The sequence below is a fragment of the Oncorhynchus nerka genome, linkage group LG17 (genome assembly GCF_034236695.1).
Source record: "Oncorhynchus nerka isolate Pitt River linkage group LG17, Oner_Uvic_2.0, whole genome shotgun sequence".
NCBI lineage: Eukaryota > Metazoa > Chordata > Actinopteri > Salmoniformes > Salmonidae > Oncorhynchus > Oncorhynchus nerka.
The window spans coordinates 47,688,709-47,710,731 of NC_088412.1; the positions used below are offsets into that span (position 1 = coordinate 47,688,709).

A 22,023-nucleotide genomic window follows, 5' to 3' on the forward strand; every position below is an offset into this window, starting at 1 on the left:
GAAAGCCAGACGCTTTGATAATGGGCTGAACAGAGCTCTTTCACAATCCGCTGTAGACTCTCTCTCTCTCTCTCAATTTCTTTCTCTCCCTCCCTCCCCAATTTGCTTTATTGGCAATGTACATATAGCCAAAGCTTATTTGGGATATTTTCAATATAAAAATGAGAATCAAAATTGTCAACGGGACAACAGTAACAACAATAACCAAGTGTCAAAATAACCAACACATTCAACAATAACAATAAGCATACAGTAGTAGTGCAGGTTAATTGGTCTGTCAGACACTGTCCCTCAACTTATGGCAGGCAGCAATGTAGTGCGCTGCCAACCCACAGCTCTCTGCGTCCTCCCCCAACAGGACGGGTAGTCTACTTTCAGGTCTTTGAAACTTTGAATAAGGGTTTCAAATTGGGGGGAATTGTTTTATATATTTTTTTAAACATTTTGTCAGGAAATGCAGCTCCGTCTCATGTTCTGCTGTTGTGCAGTGGTTGCACAGCCTTTCCTCTACAGGGAGCCAGGTTTTCCTGTGTCTACCCTTCTCAATGGCAAGGCTGTGCTCACTGAGCCTGTACTTTGTCAAGGTTTTCATCAGTAAGCCAGATAGCACTGCATTTTGCTTTGTGTTTGTGCTTATGTTTCCCAATAATCAATATAGTTTTGTTTTGACTGTGTTGTAGTTTTGGTTTATCCTGATTGATTGGATGTTCTGGTCCTGAGGCTTCAGTGTGTTATTAGAACAGGTTTGTGAACTCAGCCCCAGGACCAGCTGAATGAGGGGAGTTTTCTTTGCTCAGCTCTTGGTATTGCAGGGCTTGGTAATGATATTAGTGGGGGTCACAGTATTTTAGATGTTTCCAAAACTTAATAGCTCTTTTTTGAGTTTTTATTATTAGTGGATATTGGCCTAATTCTGCCCTGCATGCATTGTTTGTAGTTTTCCTCTGGACATGTAGGAGAATATTACAGAACTCTGCATGCAGGGTTTCAATGGGGTGTTTGTCCAATTTGATGAAATCTTCTTTTGCAAGTGGATCCCACACCTCACTGCCATAAAGTGCAATTGGTTCAATGACATATTCAATTAGTTTTAGCCAAATTTGAATAGGAATTTCAATTTGATTTAGCTTTTTAATGGCGTAGAATGCCCTGCGTGCTTTCTCTCTGTTCATTCACTGCCTCATTAAGGTGTCCAGTTGAGCTTATTTTTAAACCTAAGTAATTGTAGTGTGTGCAGTACTCTATATATTTTGTACCAATTGAGAACTTTGGTTCCTGAGATCTGGATCTTCTCTGGAAAATCATTATTTTAGTATTTTTGGGGTTTACTGCCAGGGTCCAGGTCTGGCAGTAGTGCTCCAGCAGGTCCAGGCTCTGCTGTAGGCCATGTGCTGTGGGTGACAGCAGTCATAGGTCATCTGCGAAGAGTAGGCATTGAACTTCTGAATTGTGGAGACTAACACCAGGGGCTGAGGATTTTTCTAGAATAGTGGCCAATTTGTTGATGTAAATATTGAAGAGTGCAGAGCTCAGATTAAAACACTGACGAAGGTCCCGCCCCTGGTTAAAGAATTCTGTTATTTTCTTGCCAACTTTTTTTTTTTTTTTGCACGTTTTGCCAGTATACATTGATTTAATTACAGTGGGGCAAAAAAGTATTTAGTCAGCCACCAATTGTGCAAGTTCTCCCACTTAAAAAGATGAGAGACGCTGGTAATTTTCATCATAGGTACACTTCAACTATGACAGACAAAATGAGAAAAAAAAATCCAGAAAATCACATTGTAGGATTTTTAATGAATTTATTTGCAAATTATGGTGGAAAATAAGTATTCGGTCAATAACAAAAGTTTATCTCAATACTTTGTTATATACCCTTTGTTGGCAATGACAGAGGTCAAACGTCTTCACAAGGTTTTCACACACTGTTGCTGGTATTTTGGCCCATTCCTCCATGCAGATCTCCTCTAGAGCAGTGATGTTTTGGGGCTGTTGCTGGGCAACAGGGACTTTCAACTCCCTCCAAAGATTTTCTATGGGGTTGAGATCTGGAGACTGGCTAGGCCACTCCAGGACCTTGAAATGCTTCTTACAAAGCCACTCCTTCGTTGCTGTGTGTGTTTGGGATCATTGTCATGCAGAAAGACCCAGCCACGTTTCATCTTCAATGCCCTTGCTGATGGAAGGAGGTTTTCACTCAAAATCTCACGATACATGGCCCCATTCATTCTTTCCTTTACACGGATCAGTCGTCCTGGTCCTTTGCAGAAAAACAGCCCCAAAGCATGATGTTTCCACCCCCATGCTTCACAGTAGGTATGGTGTTCTTTGGATGCAACTCAGCATTATTTGTCCTCCAAACACGACTAGTTGAGTTTTACCAAAAAGTTATATTTTGGTTTCATCTGACCATATGACATTCTCCCAATCTTCTTCTGGATCATCCAAATACTCTCTAGCCTGGACATGTACTGGCTTAAGCAGGGGGACACTGCAGGATTTGAGTCCCTGGCGGCGTAGTGTGTTACTGATGATAGGCTTTGTTACTTTGGTCCCAGCTCTCTGCAGGTCATTCACTAGGTCCCCCCGTGTGGTTCTGGGATTTTTGCTCACCGTTCTTGTGATCCTTTTGACCCCACGGGGTGAGATCTTGCGTGGAGCCCCAGATCGAGGGAGATTATCAGTGGTCTTGTATGTCTTCCATTTCCTAATAATTGCTCCCACAGTTGATTTCTTCAAAACAAGCTGCTTACCTATTGCAGATTCAGTCTTCCCAGCCTGGTGCAGGACTACAATTTTGTTTCTGGTGTCCTTTGACAGCTCTTTGGTCTTGGCCATAGTGGAGTTTGGAGTGTGACTGTTTGAGGTTGTGGACAGGTGTCTTTTATACTGATAACAAGTTCAAACAGGTGCCATTAATACAGGTAATGAGTGGAGGACAGAGGAGCCTCTTAAAGAAGTTACAGGTCTGTGAGAGCCAGAAATCTTGCTTGTTTGTAGGTGACCAAATACTTATTTTCCACCATAATTTGCAAATAAATTCATTAAAAATCCTACAGTGATTTTCTGGATTTTCTTCTTCTTCGTCTGTCATAGTTGAAGTGAACCTATGATGAAAATTACAGGCCTCTCATCTTGCACAATTGGTGGCTGACTAAATACTGTTTTGCCCCACTGTATGTCATATGTTTTACCCCCTACACCACTTTCAATAACTTTATAGAACAGTCCTATATGCCAAATAGAATCAAATGTTTTTGGAAGTCGATAAAGCAAGCGTATATTTTGGTGGAGATGTTTATCTATTTTGGTGTAAATCTCTCGCTCTCTCGCTCTCTCTCTCTCTCTCTGTGTGTTTACATTGCCAAAGCAAACAATACAAAATGTACAGTTAACATTACACTCACAAAAGTTCCAAAATAACAGACTTGTCATATTATGTCTATGTACAGTGTTGTAATGATGTGCAAATAGTTAAGGGAAATGATATGAACATAAATATAGGTTGTATTTACAATGGTGTTGGTTCTTCACTGGTTGACCTTTTCTTGTGGCAACAGGTCACTCATCTTGCGTCTGTGATGGCACACTGGTATTTCACCCAATAATAGATATGGGAGTTGATCAAAATTGGATTTGTTTTCGAATTCTTTAGGTCTGTGTAATCTGAGGGAAATATGTGTCTCTATGGTCATACATTTGGCAGGAGGTTAGGAAGTGCAGCTCAGTTTCCACCTCATTTTGTGGGCAGTGGGCACATGGCCTGTCTTCTCTTGAGAACCAGGTCTGCCGTCGGCGGCCTCTCTCAATAGCAAGGCTATGCTCACTGAGTCTGTACGGTGTCAAAGATTTCCTTGGTTTTGGGTCAGTCACAGTGGTCAGGTATTCTGCCACTGTGTACTCTCTGTTAAGGGCCAAATAGCATTCTAGTTTGCTCTGCTTTTTTTGTCAATTCTTTCCAATGTGTCAAGTAACTGCCAGTCTCTGGCGGCATGAAATACTCCACACACACACTGTAACTGTGATGGAATAGGAGAGTGTTCACGCACGGTTTTGTTTGCTTGTTTGTTCGTTAGTTCTGTGCCGTTTCGAGTGAGGTGTGTGGTTGTAATGTGTATTCTCTGTGTTACAGCTAGCCCAGGACGAGGGCAGCCCGGTGCGTGGCTTCGGGGTGGTGGAGTATGAGAGTGCAGAGCAGGCGGAGGCCATTCTGATAGAGATGGACAAAACACTGGTGGGAGGACAGGAGATCCGTCTGTCTCTCTGCACCCCCGGAACCTCAGGCAGGAGCACATTGGCCGCTCTCATAGCTGCTCAGGGCGTGGTGAGTGACTGGACACACACACACACACACACACACACACACACACACACACACACACTGTAGATATGCAAACACTCCCACATTTATGAAAAATAGAAAATAGAGATCCATTTTAGTGATTCAGATACAGTACAAACTTGAACTAGGGACAACCTGGAAATGCATGTGCCATGGTCAGGACTGCACACCTCGATAAAGGGAAGGTTCCATTGACTTGCTGCGTACGCTCACTCAATATGCTTGCGCGCATTCATACATGCATACATACATATACATGAATACAAATAGCCTCCTACTCATTCTCTCTCTCTCTCTCTCTGGTGCTGTGTGGCTGTTACAGTCACCATAACGGTGGCAGTTATAATTACAGTTGTCCCAGGGTTAGGACTGGTTCACAATAAACCCACTCCCTCTGACGAAAGGAAATCATGTTGCGCCCACTGCCGCTGTAACAAACATACCAACACTCACACTCACACTCACACTCACACACACACACACACACACACACACACACACACACACACACACACACACACACACACACACACTGCTCGAATGTAATCAAACATATGCACAGACAAAATCGCACACACACCACACACACACACACACACTGCTCGAATGTAATCAAACACATGCACAGACAAAATCACACACACACACACACACACACACACACACACACACACACACACTGCTCAAATGTAATCAAACCCATGCACAGACAAAATCACACACTCACACACACACACACACACACACACACACACACACACACACACACTGCTCAAATGTAATCAAACCCATGCACAGACAAAATCACACACACACACACACACACACACACACACTGCTCGAATGTAATCAAACACATGCACAGACAAAATCACACACACATTGAAGTCTGCACAAGCAAAAGCAGCAGCTCATCTCTCCCCCATTCACTAATTTCTACCTGTGGAGCTGTCAGGAACTGAAGGAGCTGTCAGGAACTGAAGGAGCTGTCAGTCTGTCGACACTGCAACATCACTAAGTAGAACTCTCACTGGTCATACCAGGTATTCCAGCACATACCAGGTATTCCAGCACATACCAGGTATTCCAGCACATACCAGGTATTCCAGCACATACCAGGTATTCCAGCACATACCAGGTATTCCAGCACATACCAGGTATTCCAGCACATACCAGGTGATCCAGCACATACCAGGTATTCCGGCACATACCAGGTATTCCAGCACATACCAGGTATTCCAGCACATACCAGGTGATCCAGCACATACCAGGTATTCCAGCACATACCAGGTATTCCAGCACATACCAGGTATTCCAGCACATACCAGGTATTCCAGCACATACCAGGTGATCCAGCACATACCAGGTATTCCAGCACATACCAGGTATTCCAGCACATACCAGGTATTCCAGCACATACCAGGTGATCCAGCACATACCAGGTATTCCAGCACATACCAGGTATTCCAGCACATACCAGGTATTCCAGCACATACCAGGTATTCCAGCACATACCAGGTATTCCAGCACATACCAGGTATTCCAGCACATACCAGGTATTCCAGCACATACCAGGTATTCCAGCACATACCAGGTATTCCAGCACATACCAGGTGATCCAGCACATACCAGGTATTCCAGCACATACCAGGTGATCCAGCACATACCAGGTATTCCAGCACATACCAGGTATTCCAGCACATACCAGGTATTCCAGCAGGTGATCTGGCACTAGGCATGCAGTAGTACTGTATAGTATTGTATAGATTGTTGTCCTCACACGACCCTGTATATCAGGTCTCTGTTGAAAGTGATCAACCCTTATGTCCGTTAGTTTTACTGTAGTAATCTTAATGGAACTGATATTTGCAGGTGTATAACAGAGCGATACAAGGTAGGCCTATAGCCTCGAGACAGTATAGACTTAAAGAGGGAACATTCAAAGAGAACTATTCATTAGGGGGACGATTTCCGACCCGAGTCAAGCGCGTGTAAATGGAACGGAATTCCCCTTTTAATGCACTTTTCTCTCTATTCTGACCTTGAACTGAAGCACGCCGTTCACCCGCGATGCGTTTGAGGGTGGAGATGGACTAAATGAATGTGCGCTGGACGTGTGTCTACAGATACGCCGTCTTCTGACCTTGACCTGGTTCCCTAATAATTCCACCACCTTTGACCTTTTCCAATGGAAATAACACCTTTATCCGTGCGCTGTTACTTGCAACTTGATAAGAGGTATTGATACGAGCTGTAGATGAGTCGTCCGTTCGGATAAGGGAGTTGTAAATATAAATGAGACTTGTTTCCGTTTGACCTTTTTTAATCGCTGGAGACAAATGGGACACCAGTCATATGGCTGAAGCTTATCAACACCAACTTTCCCACAGTAAAGTATATGAAATGCTGTTCCATTATGCAGAATTTAAATTGCCTTTTAACTTGCAGGGATGGGAACTCCACAGTGTCTTAAACGATAGACTGCCTCTGTCTCCTGTTTCTATCGTGTATAAATATTAGTTTATATTAATATTAATTTATCTCAGTATGGACCGTTTAGCAGGCATAACAACCACACATATTCAACTGCCAATTTACTTACTCTTTAGTTCCCTTCGTTTTGGTACAACCGACATTATCATTCCATTAAATGACATGGTTTTGTTTACCTTCACGTGCTTCCTCTGTAAACGCTGGCACGGACGTGTGGTTGTTGCTGAGCATCATTAGTAACAGTTGATAATATATATATTTAAAGACGTAGGCTAAATTAAATCGTTATGGAACGGAGCGCAGACCGAGCTGTAACAGTTTGAACCCATCGCATGGTGCAATACTTGGTCGTGTCATCACACAGTTCCATGGTTAGTGCAGGTAATAGATGAGGGTAGAGCCTACTATTGTAGAGTATTCTCCCTACTATAATACTATGTACATTAATCATCCAACATTAACATGGGTTGAAGATCTGAATGAATCAAACCACTGTTTTCTTTTTTTCCGTGCGCCCCGGCTCTCCTAAATAATCGACAAGATCAAAGGATTTTTAAATCTGCCAATTGGTGCTGAAACACACGTGAATTATGCAGTGCATTCGGAATTATTCAGACCCCTTGACTTTTTCCACATTTTGTTGTGTTACAGCCTTATTCTAAAATGTATTAAATTGTTTTTTTGCCCCTCATCAACACAATACCGCATAATGACACATCAAAAACCGGTATAAAAAATGAAAACTGAAATAGTATATTTACATAAGTCTTCAGACCCTTTACTCAGTACTTTGTTGAAGCACCTTTGGCAGCGATTACAGCCTTGAGTCTTCTTAGGGATGACACTACAAGCTTGGCACACCTGTATTTGGGGAGTTTCTCCCATTTCTTTTCTGCAGATCCTCTCAAGGTCTGTTAGGTTGGATGGGGAGTATCGGTGCACAGCTATTTTCAGGTTTCTCCAGAGATATTCGATCGGGTTCAAGTCCAGGGTCTGGCTCGGCCACTCAAGGACATTCAGAGACTTGTCCTGAAGCCACTCCTGCATTGTCTTGGCTGTGTGCTTAAGGTCGTTGTCCTGTTGGAAGGTGAACTTCATCCCAGTGTTCATCAAGAATCTCTCTGTACGGTGCTTCGTTCATCTTTCCCTCAATTCTGACAAGGCTCTGAGAGTCTTTTGCTGCCTTTTGGCAAACTCCAAGTGGGCTGTCATGTGCCTTTTACTGAGGAGTGGCTTCCACCTGGTCACTCTGCCATAAAGGCCTGATTGGTGGAGGAACTCTGGCGTGACCATCGGGTTCTTGGTCACCTCCCTGACCAAGGCCCTTCTCCCGCTCAGTGTGGCCGGGCGGCCAGCTCTAGGAAGCCTCTTGGTGGTTCCAAACTTCTTCCATTTAAGAATGATGGTGGCCACTGTGTTCTTGGGGAACTTCAATGCTGCGGAACATTTTTGGTACCCTTCCCCAGATCTGTGCCTTGACACAATCCTGTCTCTGAAGCTCTACTGACAATTCCTTCGACATCATGGCTTGGATTTTGGTCTGACATGCACTGTCAACTGTGGGACCTTTTATATAGACAGGTTTGTGCCTTTTCAAATCATGTCCAATCAATTGAATTGACCACAGGTGGACTCCAATCAAGTTGTAGAAACATCTCAAGGATGATCAATGGAAACAGGATGTACCTCATAGCAAAGGGTCTGAATACTTACATTTCTAAAAACCTGTTTTTGCTTTATCATTATGGGGTATTGTGATGTCATTATGGGGTATTGTGATGTCATTATGGGGTATTGTGATGTCATTATGGGGTATTGTGATGTCATTATGGGGTATTGTGATGTCATTATGGGGTATTGTGTGTAGATTGATGAGGATTTGTATTTATTTAATCCATTTTAGGATAAGACTGTAACAAGGGAAGGGGTCCGAATACTTTTCTGAATGCACATTTAGGTGGCTTTCTTTCATTGATCCTTAATATTCTGAACCCCGTTCTCTCGGTCTGTGGACAAAATTCTGTCTAAAAGGTACATCGTATTTAAAGGGATGGCTTAAGATAAATGTACTGGGAACCCTGTTGAATTGAAAACTCCACTGGAAAATCTGTTGGCCAGCAAGTAGGAGGGTTTTCATCAGTTTAATTAAATATATTCAGCGAGCGCAAGGGAACCACGTCTGCCCGATACGCACCTGCGTAAGCTAAGTGGGAATAACAACTACTGAGAAGTGTGTAGGAAAGGGGTACATTCCTAAGTCGGAATCAGCACCTTGGGGACCACTATTCACCGTCTGCGTGACACTCAGACAGTGAACAGTGCTCTAAGGTTGAGTATTTGACATCCTATTTCATTCTGTGGAAGAGCATTCCTTGGGCTCATTCTCTTGAACATATTAGAATGAATGAGATGCAGACAGAAACCATAGCGACATGAGAACCCTGGAAGGAGAGAAGGAGACAAATAGAGGAGACACGGAGGAGAGCCACTGTACTCAGAGGAGGATTCCTCCTGTCATTTTATTCAGTTTGTGAAACTGAGTGTGAACACAGGACCAGATGGACCCCCCTCTTTTCTTCTCTCTATCCCTCCCTCACTCTCCTTCCCTCTCTCTGGTGTGATTGTGTGGGAGTCAGGCTTTCTGATGCTTGAAGGAACCAGCCAGCAACCAACCAAACACACTGATGCGCGCTGACATTTTCAGAGAGAGAGAGAGACCCTCCTTTCTTCTTCTCCCTCTGACAGACGCTGTCAGCGACAGATCAAACTGTGCTTCGGGGACAAACCTGTCTCACTCAATACCCAACTAACATACAATCTGTATGATACACACTCTGTATGGCTAAACCGCCATCAGAGGTAGTAATGCACACTGTACCTCCCCCATTTAACAGGATGCAAGCGAGCCTGAATTCAGCTGAACTTAGTTTGAAGGGTAAATATCATCTTGGTAATGTTGTTGCGAACTGTGTCTACTCTGTGAGTCAGTGTCTGCGGGCTAGAGCGTGCTGTACTGTGCTGCTAAGCTCAGCCCTGCAGGTGCTAGCATTTCTAGTTCCATCAGTTTCCATCACATAATGAGCAGGGAATATTTGAGGCGCTTGAATTCCAGCGTGTGTACTGTCGAACCAAGCTCGGGGTGTTTAGCTAGTGTGTTGTCTTCCTTGCCCTCTGGCTGAGAATCTGGCCTAAACCGAGCCAACCCTCCCCATCCTATCCCCTGGCTGAAGCTCCATATGGTAACATATGGAGAGGACTCCCCCGCATCTCCTCCCCGTCCCCCAGTGGGAAGGCACGTCCTGACCCCTTAACTTGGTTTAGTGGCTCACAGAAAACACATTGCGGTAGCGCAAGGAGCAGACCTGAAGCCCTGCTAGATTTCTCCCTCCCCCCTCCCTCTCTCCCTACCTCTCCCCTCCTCTCTGTCCCCCCTCCCCCTCCCCCCTCTCCCCCTCCCCCCTCCCTCCCTCCCCCTCCCCTCTCTGTCCCCCCTCCCTCTCCCCTTCCCCCTCCCCCCTCCTCCCCCTGTTCTCCCCTCCCCCTCCCTCTCCCCTCCTCTCTCTGTCCCCCCCCTCCCTCTCCCCTCCTCCTCCTCTCTGTCCCTCCCCCCCTCCCTCCCTCCCTCCCCCCCTCCCTCTCCCCTCCTCTCTGCAGATGGATGTGCCCTGCTGCAAACAAGTGACCATGGTGCCATCAGCCTAATGAGGAGATCTCAGGCTCCACACAGAAACAGAAACTAGCACACAGAGTATATGACACCATCACGATTCCACCACTATTACCACGTTTTACAGTACTACACTGTCACTACACTACACCACACTGTCTGAGATAGAGCAAGCCGTGCTAACCTTTCCCTTTTGTGTGTGTATGTGTGTGTGTGTGTGTGTGTGTGTGTGTGTGTGTGTTGGCAGATGTTGAGTAGTAAGAAGGGCTTACTGCCGGAGCCCAACCTGGCCCAGCTACTGAACAGCATGACCAACCCAGCAGCCCTACAGGTCCTCATGAGGCCCTACCACACTGGGAAACGAGGAGGTGACACACACACACACACACACACCAGGCAGGCAGCAATTAGCTGGACTCTCTTCCTTGGAGGACTATAGTAAATGACATGAATAACTTATTTGCATGTCGTTTATCAGGGAGATTTGTATCCGTCTCTTCCTCTCTGTGAAAGGTAGGCGTGGCCTTTTGAATAGCATGTCCCGTCCAATCAATTCTAAGCAGGCTTCTTTTTGATGAATGCCTAATCATCTGTTATAATGAACTTGTTCTCAGCCTCCATCAGAACAGACGAGAGCAGGAGGGAGTGGAGGCTGAGCGGGCTGGCTCTTTAAAGAAGAACACACAATTGGGACGAAGTCTAAAATTAGCCCCTGATTAAATGTTAAACTTTCTACCTATTCTGGCGGTAGCTACCATTAGCTTTGACGCGTACATCTATTCTGAGGGGGGTCGAGGGTCACTAGCTGGAGTTATGGCTAAGACTATATCTCAGTGCCGTGTCCCACGCTCTGTTTCAGCCGTAGCTCTGTACAATTTACCCGAGAAACACTTCCTTGAGCTGTTTAATAAAGACATCTTTTTCTATTTAGCTTCCGTTATCCTCCAAGATGAACCGTTTTTTTACCATTCCCCCGCCCCTCTCCATCTCCAGGGAAGTACGGGCGGCACCCCAGCCTTTCTCCGTTCCTCAGACCCCCCCTCACAGCAGCCCTGCTACAACTGGGGAAGGTACAGCAGGTGAGACTGGGTTACAGGGAGAAATGTAGCAACGCGTGTTACAGTATGTTCTAGTATGTTCTACGTGTGTGTACTGGGTTCTAAATGTGTGTGTACTGGTTTTCCTCCCTGCGCTGTTTCTCTCCCAGAGTGCCATGTTGGGGAACGGGCTGGTTCTGCAGAACCTCCTGCACATGCAGCTGGCCCAGCAGCAGCTCTTACACATCAAAGACAAGCACATCAACAATGTGAGACAACGTGCGTGTGTGTGTGTGCGCGTGTGTGTGTGTGTGTGGTGTTTTTCTTTTGTTGGTTGGCTGCCTCTGTCAGTCATTTGAAATGAAACATCACAACATTAGGGAAAACCTACTCTGCACAGTTAATGGGTTCCGTGCAGAAAGGATTGGTTTGCGTCAGTAATCATTCTCACAATATTGAAACTTCAGTTCCCATAGAGACTCTGTATTTCCTGCACGTTCCTGTGTGCTGCAGCAGCGAAGAGATTCGTTGCACAACTCTGGGCTTCCTGCATATTTGATGCCGTTTTTAAAAGCACATTGTGGCATCGTAGCTACAGCCGTATGCAGAGAGCGTGTGAGAGGAGAGAGAGAGAGGTATCTTAATGTGCACAGACGCTGCTGTGTGCTCCATTAGCTCCAGCAGTGGTAGTACTGCTCTCGGTGGGTACGCGGAAGTGGTGCCGCGCCGGTGGAGTTGTGAAGTCGCTATCCATCTCTGCATCATCTCGCCCATCGTTTCCGTTGCGTTTCTTCTACTTCTCTCCTCCCGTCATCCGCCTCTCGCTTGCTCTCTACTCAATTCATCACCTCCTCTGTCGTCTTTCTTTCCCTGCCTGTTTTCCTTTATCCTCCTCTCGCTCTCTTCCCCTCCCCAGGTATCCAGTCTGCTGGGTGACCCTTCTCGTCTCCTCCTACAGAAAGCCCTGGGTCTCAGACCTCCAGCCCACATGACCTTGGGCAAAGGTCTGCTGGGTGACTCCCCCATCGGTGAGTGGCCTGGGCTGGGTATGCATAGACCCACATCCCCCCCCCTTAGCACCACCTAGCCTGGGGGTCCTGCCTTGTGTGTCTGTGACTGTTCTTCTCAACCAGACAACCCTACATTTGCAATTCAAATCCTCCAAATGACAGAGTCAGTATTTATGGAAATGTATTGAAATGAGTCTGCGTCTCGTCTGCTGGGGGATGTTGTCCATTTATCTGTGTTTGCTGGTATTGTGCTGTTTGCTGCAGGCCCATAATGGCTGACTGCTCTGGGCTGTGCAGGTCCTTCATTACAGGGATATAAGCAGCTGGAATGAATGAAATCTGGGGATTGCAGGATGAAACAGAGTGGGGGGGGGCGGCGTTCTGCTGCTGGTGAATAGATGTTATTGTAGGAGGTGCTCTGTTCCATAACGCCTTAACCTGAGTTCATGTCATCTTCACTTGCTCCCGGCTAGATAATGGTGTTTTTGTGTTGGCTACATTGTGCTGCACATTGTATTAACAGGGATTTAATAGTAGAGTAAGAATGAGAATGTTGAGAAACCTATAGTCTGAGCACAGCAGGCGTACCATACTGTGTTTACTTTGACTATAGTGTATTGTAGGCTAGCAGGAAGTAAAGTGACTCACAGAAGCAGATGGGCCAGTCTGCGAATGAATCTGCCTCTGGTGTGACAGTCCGACTTCCTCCTCTATCCTTGCTCTCTCTCCTCCACAGAGTTGGGTCAGGAGTCCCTGCCAGCGTCCAGTCAGGCCACGGTGTCAGCAGCGGGCATGATGCCCTACCTGCAGGCGCGGGCACACCTGGGTATAGCCGGGGGAGGGGAGCTGAACGGGGCCTGCATCTCCACCGCAGCCTCTGACAGGCAGCCAGCGCCTCCTGGGACCACGATGCACGTTCAGCACCAGGGACAGAGCTACTCATTGGGAATGAGCAGCCCGGGGCTGGGCCCCCCTCCACCCAAAGCCCCAGGGGCCCACCAGCTCGGCCTATACAGCCACAGTAGCACCGAAGCTAGTGGAGTGAGTATAGAGCTCACAGCACAACAATACAACAGGCTCTAGAGCTGGCACTGACTGAGATACCGGTAGCTCTCTCCTCTGCCCACCAGCTCTGTCTCTCTCTCTCTCTGTGTGTGATGGCACACCTCTGAGTTTCATTATTATTCCTATCCCACCGTTCCCACTCTGGAGAACCTCTTACAGGAGCCACAGGGTCACCATAACGGAGCCCAGCTCCCCCCATGAGCACAGTAATTAACACTATGTGTTTGTGTGTGTCGGTGTGTGTGGTGTGTGTGGGTGTGTGTGTGTGTGTGTGTGTGGCTGCCAGGCACCGGCATTTGACTGTCACTGTGAAGTGTGTTTAATGGGATGGATACGAGTCATAGGATCTTGACATGATAAAAGGACGCAGTTCCACAAGGCTGTATGGTGGCGTAAGGCTAATGTATAAAGGGATGATGGTGGCGCAGGGTGGCAGGCCACACTTAGTATCCAAGGGTGCACAGCTTTGTGACTTGGACATCTGTAGGGCACTGTATATTGTTGAATGCATTCATGTGGAATTAGTATGGCGTGCGTTTCAGAAATCATGCCAAATGGGTTGTTTAATGATATGGTTTAGTGGTAAGGTGAAGGGTTATCTCTGTCTTCAGGCTCCCAGCTGTCATATCTCTCTTCTGGGTGAACCTCCTAAAGAGATGAAGCTGCCCTCCAACCCCTACCTGAATCTAGCTAGTGTGTTACCTGGCATGGTAATGCAAGGTGAGGTACACAGGCACACATTCCCGGGTATGACGCCGTCTGAAACAATGAGTGAAGGGAGGAATGCACGCCTATTGTTTAAGATTGTTGGGGTTTGCTATATATATATATAAAATAAAAAAATGGAAGTAGATTTAACTTTAACAGATGATTTCCCCCCTTTTTTTTATACATGAATTTGACTGTATTCTCTGCGTGGTTGTTTGCTCCGTGGTGCAGCCCCGGCGGCCGGTAAAGCCCAGGCAGGACAGCCTCTGGCTGGGATGTACAGCAGTGCTATGCCACCTGTCTCCCAACCCTCCACCTCTCACGCCCCAGCGCCCTACAGCACAGATACCTCTGCAGACTACAGCCATTACAGCCAGGCATACTCACAGGTAACACACAAACTGTTGAGCCCATGCACAGTCCTCCACACTTCCTCATAGGGACAAGTTGTTTCTGCACGTCCTCACAAATCTGTCATGTGTTAGAGAGGGGGGGGTGGGTTGTGGTGGAGAGGGAGGTAAAAAGATGAGAGATGAGAATTATCTAGAGAGAAAGGAGGAATAAGAAAGAGGTGGAGAGAGAGAAACAGAGAGTGAGAGATGGAGAGAGAGACTGAATAGTTGTGTATATTCTGTTCCATCTGGTGCTCTACTCCCTCGCACTGCAACACCATATAGAGATGTCTCTCTTTCTCTTCTCCCTCTCCTAACTCTCTCTCGCTCTTTTGCTCTCTCTCGCTCTCCTCTCTCTCTCTCACTCTCCTCTCTCGCTCTCCTCTCTCACTCTCGCTCTCCTCTCTCTCATCTACCACTCTCTCATCTACCACCCTCTACTCAAATCAAATCCAAACATGCTTTAATGGAAATGAGTAATCCAATGTTACCAAAACAACATGCAGCACACTACACATCTACAGCTACCATACTATTACTGTGTGTGTGTGTAATAATGTAATGTTGTTGTGATTGTGTCGTAGGAGGCCATTCAGCAGTGGTACCAGCACTACCAAGCACAAGCCCAGAGCTACAGCACCGCCCCCCAGGAGAGCCAAGCTGTGGACTACGCCAAGGAGCACACACAGGTGCATTGACTGTCTGCTCAAATACTCCATTATGTGTTCACTGATTTTAGGACAGAATCATAACAAACGGGTACGTTGACCGAAGCAACATGGAGGGCAGTACACTGTATACTGTAAAGCAAGTAGTGCAGTTTTATACAAGCACACACACCGTGGCTGGCCCCTCGCGGTCACGACATAGCGGTGTGGGATCTCTGGCACACATAGTCACACATGTCCCTCCTATAATGTCATCAAATACGAAACGTTACCCTTCAGGAAAAACTATCACCTTCCTCTGTCTCCTTGGTGTCTTTAAAAGTGTGTGTGTGTGTGTGTCTTAAAAGCCTGTGTGTGTGTGTCTTAAAAGCCTGTGTGTGTGTGTGTCTTAAAAGTGTGTGTGTGTGTGTGTGTGTGTGTCTTAAAAGCCTGTGTGTGTGTGTGTGTGTATGTGTGTCTTAAAAGCCTGTGTGTGTGTGTCTTAAAAGCCTGTGTGTGTGTGTCTTAAAAGTCTGTGTGTGTGTGTGTGTGTGTGTGTGTCTTACAAGCCTGTGTGTGTGTGTGTGTGTGTCTTAAAAGCCTGTGTGTGTGTGTGTGTGTCTTAAAAGCCTGTGTGTGTGTGTGTGTATGTGTGTCTTACAAGCCTGTGTGTGTGTGTGTGTGTGTATGTGTGTCTTACAAGCCTGTGTGTGTGTGTGTGTGTCTTAAAAGCCTGTGTGTGTGTGTGTGTGTGTCTTAAAAGCCTGTGTGTGTGTGTAACATTATCTGTGTTGTGTCCAAGCAGCAGGCGGCGGCGCCGTCCTATGGGGATTACAGCTCCTACATGCAGGCTGTCAGTCAGTACTATTCTCAGCCTCCCGTGACCCAGCCACCTCCCCAGGCTTACCAGAACAGAGAACCCACCAAGGTACACTACTGTGCACTATGTCACTGTTAGTACAGAGTGTCGTTGTCCTTCAGAGCACACAATCCCATGCCGAGCCTCCGACACTCCTACCCCCAAACCCTCCCCTAGTCGACACCTCCAATCCAATGTCCCAGACGGTGTATAACCCCAGTCTAGCCTCTCTATGCGCAAGGGCACGTCATTACACACCCCTTCCTTCTCTAGATGTAGTATAGCCTTGATGTAATATACATTACCATCAGCACTTAGCCTGTAGCTTGGACCACATGTCCCAGGTTACATCTAACACTGTATCCCATCCCTGCTACGTCTAATAACCCAGCTCACACTGTATCCCATCCCTGCTACGTCTAATAACCCAGCTCACACTGTATCCCATCCCTGCTACGTCTAATAACCCAGCTCACACTGTATCCCATCCCTGCTACGTCTAATAACCCAGCTCACACTGTATCCCATCCCTGCTACGTCTAATAACCCAGCTCACACTGTATCCCATCCTGCTACGTCTAATAACCCAGCTCACACTGTATCCCATCCCTGCTACGTCTAATAACCCAGCTCACACTGTATCCCATCCCTGCTACGTCTAATAACCCAGCTCACACTGTATCCCATCCTTGCCACGTCTAATAACCCAGCTCACACTGTATCCCATCCCTGCTACGTCTAATAACCCAGCTCACACTGTATCCCATCCCTGCTACGCCTAATAACCCAGCTCACACTGTATCCCATCCCTGCTACGTCTAATAACCCAGCTCACACTGTATCCCATCCCTGCTACGCCTAATAACCCAGCTCACACTGTATCCCATCCCTGCTACGTCTAATAACCCAGCTCACACTGTATCCCATCCCTGCTACGTCTAATAACCCAGCTCACACTGTATCCCATCCTTGCTACGCTAATAACCCAGCTCACACTGTATCCCATCCCTGCTACGTCTAATAACCCAGCTCACACTGTATCCCATCCCTGCTACGTCTAATAACCCAGCTCACACTGTATCCCATCCCTGCTACGTCTAATAACCCAGCTCACACTGTATCCCATCCCTGCTACGTCTAATAACCCAGCTCACACTGTATCCCATCCCTGCTACGCTCTAATAACCCAGCTCACACTGTATCCCATCCCTGCTACGTCTAATAACCCAGCTCACACTGTATCCCATCCCTGCTACGTCTAATAACCCAGCTCACACTGTATCCCATCCTTGCTACGTCTAATAACCCAGCTCACACTGTATCCCATCCTTGCCACGTCTAATAACCCAGCTCACACTGTATCCCATCCTTGCTACGTCTAATAACCCAGCTCACACTGTATCCCATCCCTGCTACGTCTAATAACCCAGCTCACACTGTATCCCATCCTTGCTACCCAGCTCTAATAACCCAGCTCACACTGTATCCCATCCCTGCTACGTCTAATAACCCAGCTCACACTGTATCCCATCCCTGCTACGTCTAATAACCCAGCTCACACTGTATCCCATCCTTGCTACGTCTAATAACCCAGCTCACACTGTATCCCATCCTTGCTACGTCTAATAACCCAGCTCACACTGTATCCCATCCTTGCTACGTCTAATAACCCAGCTCACACTGTATCCCATCCCTGCTACGTCTAATAACCCAGCTCACACTGTATCCCATCCTTGCTACGTCTAATAACCCAGCTCACACTGTATCCCATCCCTGCTACGTCTAATAACCCAGCTCACACTGTATCCCATCCTTGCCACGTCTCTCTGGTTAACTGTAGTGACCTCCACTCGCCCACCTTAGCTGCTCCATCCTATCCCCCTCCCTGAGTCTATCCCCCCCCCTGAGTCTATCCCCCTCCCTGAGTCTACCCCCTCCCCTGAGTCTACCCCCTCCCTGAGTCTACCCCCTCCCTGAGTCTATCCCCCTCCCTGAGTCTACCCCCTCCCTGAGTCTACCCCCTCCCTGAGTCTACCCCCTCCCTGAGTCTACCCCCCACTCTGCCCCCTTCTTACCCCTCGTGGGGTGTAATTCATCCGAGTAGTATGTCAGTGAGCCACTGGTGTGGAAGGCCTGTGCTCTTTAGATGCTGGTGTGTTTATTTGGAGATGATGACACTCCCCTACCCTAACCCAGGACATGGATATCCTGCTGGGAGAGGCTGTCCTTCCACACCAGAGTGTCGCGTCACAGGAGGTGTCAGAGTGTTGCTGTATCTGTGTGTGAAATGACAGGAGGCGGATGCGAATAAGCCCCTGTGTGGGTTTCTCTGTGCGGTCAGTAACTATGTGTGTGTTCTCTCTCGCTCGCTCGCTCTCTCTCTCTCTCTCTCTCTCACTCTCTCTCACTCTCTCTCTCTCGCTCTCTCTCTCTCTCGCACCCCCCCAGGAGGCTGACGTGTGTAAGCCGCTGGGTGTGTCTCTACATGCGGTCAGTAACAGTGGTGCCCAGTCGGTGCTGCCAGCCTACAGCTCCATCCCTATGATGCCAGGCTTCATGACCGTGCCACCTCCCTCCACACACACACTCCCACCCAGCCCTGTCACACACACTCAGAGTGCCCACGCCCAAGCGGCCAGCGAATGGAACCAGTATTACTATGTAAGTCGCATGATGGTGATTTTATTCCAGATTTTGTTGTTTGTTAGAGACAGACAGTGCACTACTCATTATGGCCAGACTCCAGTATGAAAGTGGGAGAATCAGTGCAACTGCTTTGTTGCGCAAAGGGACATGTCAAAATGCAGAATTCGGGCACTTTAGCAGGTCTTTATTCATATAAAAAAAATCTGATTTATAGAAATGTATATGTGGTCTATGTTAAAGGGCCGTTTAACATAACGGGCTTTTAAAATGTGTGTGCAATTTCTACTTAAAATATCAAAGGGACGCAAAAAGCACTTATTTCGTGGAAAGACCCAACTATATAAGTTATTTAGAAGAAGCAGTTGTAGTGTAGTCAGTACTTACACTACATTACTATGTTGGTCTCCCCTTTGCTGCTATAACAGCCTCCACTATTCTGGGAAGGCTTTCCACTAGATGTTGGAACATTGCTGCGGGGACTTGCTTCCATTCAGCCTTAGTCCAATGATCATTCGTGAGTCCTGGCTCACAGTCGTAGTCTGCATTCCAAATGTGTTCGGTGGGGTTGAGGTCAGGGCTCTGTGTAGGCCAGTCAAGTTCTTCCACGTTGATCTCGACAAACCATTTCTGTATGCACCTCGTTTTGTGCACAGGGGCATTGTCATGCTGAAACAGGAAAGGGCCTTCCCCAAACTGTTGCCACAAAATTGGAAGCACAGAATCGTCTAAAATGTCATTGGATGCTGTAGCATTAAGATTTCCCTTTACTGGAACTAAGGGGCCTAGCCCGAACCATGAAAAACAGACCCAAAGCGCTATTCCTCCTCCTCCAAACAGTTGGCACTATGCATTTGGGCAGGTAGCGTTCTCCTGGCATCTGCTAAACTCCGATTCGTCCAATAAGTGTGATTCATCACTCCAGAGAATGTGTTTCCACTGCTCCAGAGTCCAATGGCGGCGAGCTTTACACACCTCCAGCCAACACTTAGCATTGTGCATGGTGATCTTAGGCTTGTGTGCGACTGCTCGGCCATGGAAACCCATTTCATAAAGCTCCTGACGAACAGTTCTTGTGCTGACGTTGCTTCCAGAGGCAGTTTGGAACTGGGTAGTGAGTGTTGCAACTGAGGAGAGACCATTTTTGCATGCTACGCTCTTCAGTACTCGGCTGACCCATTCTATGAGCTTGTGTCGCCTACCACTTGCTCCTAGAAGTTTCCACTTCACAATAACAGCACTTACAGTTGACTGGGGCAGCTCTAGCAGGGCAAAAATGGATGAACTGTCTTGTTGGAAAGGTGGCATCCTATGACAGGTGCCACGCTGAAAGTCACTGAGATCTTCAGTAAGGCCATTCTCCTGCCATTGTTTGTCTATGGAGATTGCATGGCGGTGTGCTAGATTTTATACACCTGTCAGCAATGGGTGTGGCTGAAATAGCCGAATCCACTAAGTTGAAGGGTTGTCCAGATACGTTTGTGTATATATAGTGTATTAAATGTTGCTAGAGGCATTTTCCTTGCAGGCTGTACTAGTAGGCGCCAGCCCCACTTCCTGAGCGTGTGAAGTGTGAGAGAGGGGGAGAAGGACATTAGGAGACAAGCTGAGCTGAGCAGATGGGAGGATTTACCCAGACACTTGAGCTGAACTCTGTCTCTTAAAATACTGACATAATAATACTCTATTTTGTATGGACACAGTCTCCACCACCTCCTCCCGTCTCTTCCCTCCTCTTCCCCTCTCACTACCAGCGAAGATGCAAACACTGGGGACCCAGGTAGTGAGATCAGACCAGAAATGGGACACATACCCCATGTCTGGGTGTAGTCTGTCTCAACCATATACTGTGCTCAGTAGTAGATGGGACAGTATATGTACAGTGCCTTGCGAAAGTATTCGGCCCCCTTGAACTTTGCGACCTTTTGCCACATTTCAGGCTTCAAACATAAAGATATAAAACTGTATTTTTTTGTGAAGAATCAACAACAAGTGGGACACAATCATGAAGTGGAACGACATTTATTGGATATTTCAAACTTTTTTAACAAATCAAAAACTGAAAAATTGGGCGTGCAAAATTATTCAGCCCCCTTAAGTTAATACTTTGTAGCGCCAACTTTTGCTGCGATTACAGCTGTATGTCGCTTGGGGTATGTCTCTATCAGTTTTGCACATCGAGAGACTGACATTTTTTCCCATTCCTCCTTGCAAAACAGCTCGAGCTCAGTGAGGTTGGATGGAGAGCATTTGTGAACAGCAGTTTTCAGTTCTTTCCACAGATTCTCGATTGGATTCAGGTCTGGACTTGGCCATTCTAACACCTGGATATGTTTATTTTTGAACCATTCCATTGTAGATTTTGCTTTATGTTTTGGATCATTGTCTTGTTGGAAGACAAATCTCTGTCCCAGTCTCAGGTCTTTTGCAGACTCCATCAGGTTTTCTTCCAGAATGGTCCTGTATTTGGCTCCATCCATCTTCTCATCAATTTTAACCATCTTCCCTGTCACCGCTGAAGAAAAGCAGGCCCAAACCATGATGCTGCCACCACCATGTTTGACAGTGGGGATGGTGTGTTCAGGGTGATGAGCTGTGTTGCTTTTACGCCAAACATAACGTTTTGCATTGTTGCCAAAAAGTTCAATTTTGGTTTCATCTGACCAGAGCACCTTCTTCCACATGTTTGGTGTGTCTCCCAGGTGGCTTGTGGCAAACTTGAAACGACACTTTTTATGGATATCTTTAAGAAATGGCTTTCTTCTTGCCACTCTTCCATAAAGGCCAGATTTGTGCAATATACGACTGATTGTTGTCCTATGGACAGAGTCTCCCACCTCAGCTGTAGATCTCTGCAGTTCATCCAGAGTGATCATGGGCCTCTTGGCTGCATCTCTGATCAGTCTTCTCCTTGTATGAGCTGAAAGTTTAGAGGGACGGCCAGGTCTTGGTAGATTTGCAGTGGTCTGATACTCCTTCCATTTCAATATTATCGCTTGCACAGTGCTCCTTGGGATGTTTAAAGCTTGGGAAATCTTTTTGTATCCAAATCCGGCTTTAAACTTCTTCACAACAGTATCTCGGACCTGCCTGGTGTGTTCCTTGTTTTTCATGATGCTCTCTGCACTTTTAACGGACCTCTGAGACTATCACAGTGCAG

General features: G+C 46.8%; 1 protein-coding gene across 1 annotated transcript in view; it reads left to right on the forward strand.

Annotated features, from left to right (window-relative positions):
* Positions 1-22,023, forward strand: part of LOC115145340 (ribonucleoprotein PTB-binding 2-like) — a 91,298-nt gene that overhangs the window by 63,450 nt on the left and 5,825 nt on the right. The window contains 11 exon segments of the mRNA XM_065003202.1: positions 4,133-4,324; positions 10,750-10,870; positions 11,496-11,581; positions 11,710-11,808; positions 12,456-12,567; positions 13,286-13,590; positions 14,226-14,334; positions 14,554-14,711; positions 15,299-15,403; positions 16,167-16,289; positions 18,669-18,881. Coding sequence (XP_064859274.1) covers positions 4,133-4,324; positions 10,750-10,870; positions 11,496-11,581; positions 11,710-11,808; positions 12,456-12,567; positions 13,286-13,590; positions 14,226-14,334; positions 14,554-14,711; positions 15,299-15,403; positions 16,167-16,289; positions 18,669-18,881 — 1,623 coding nt within the window.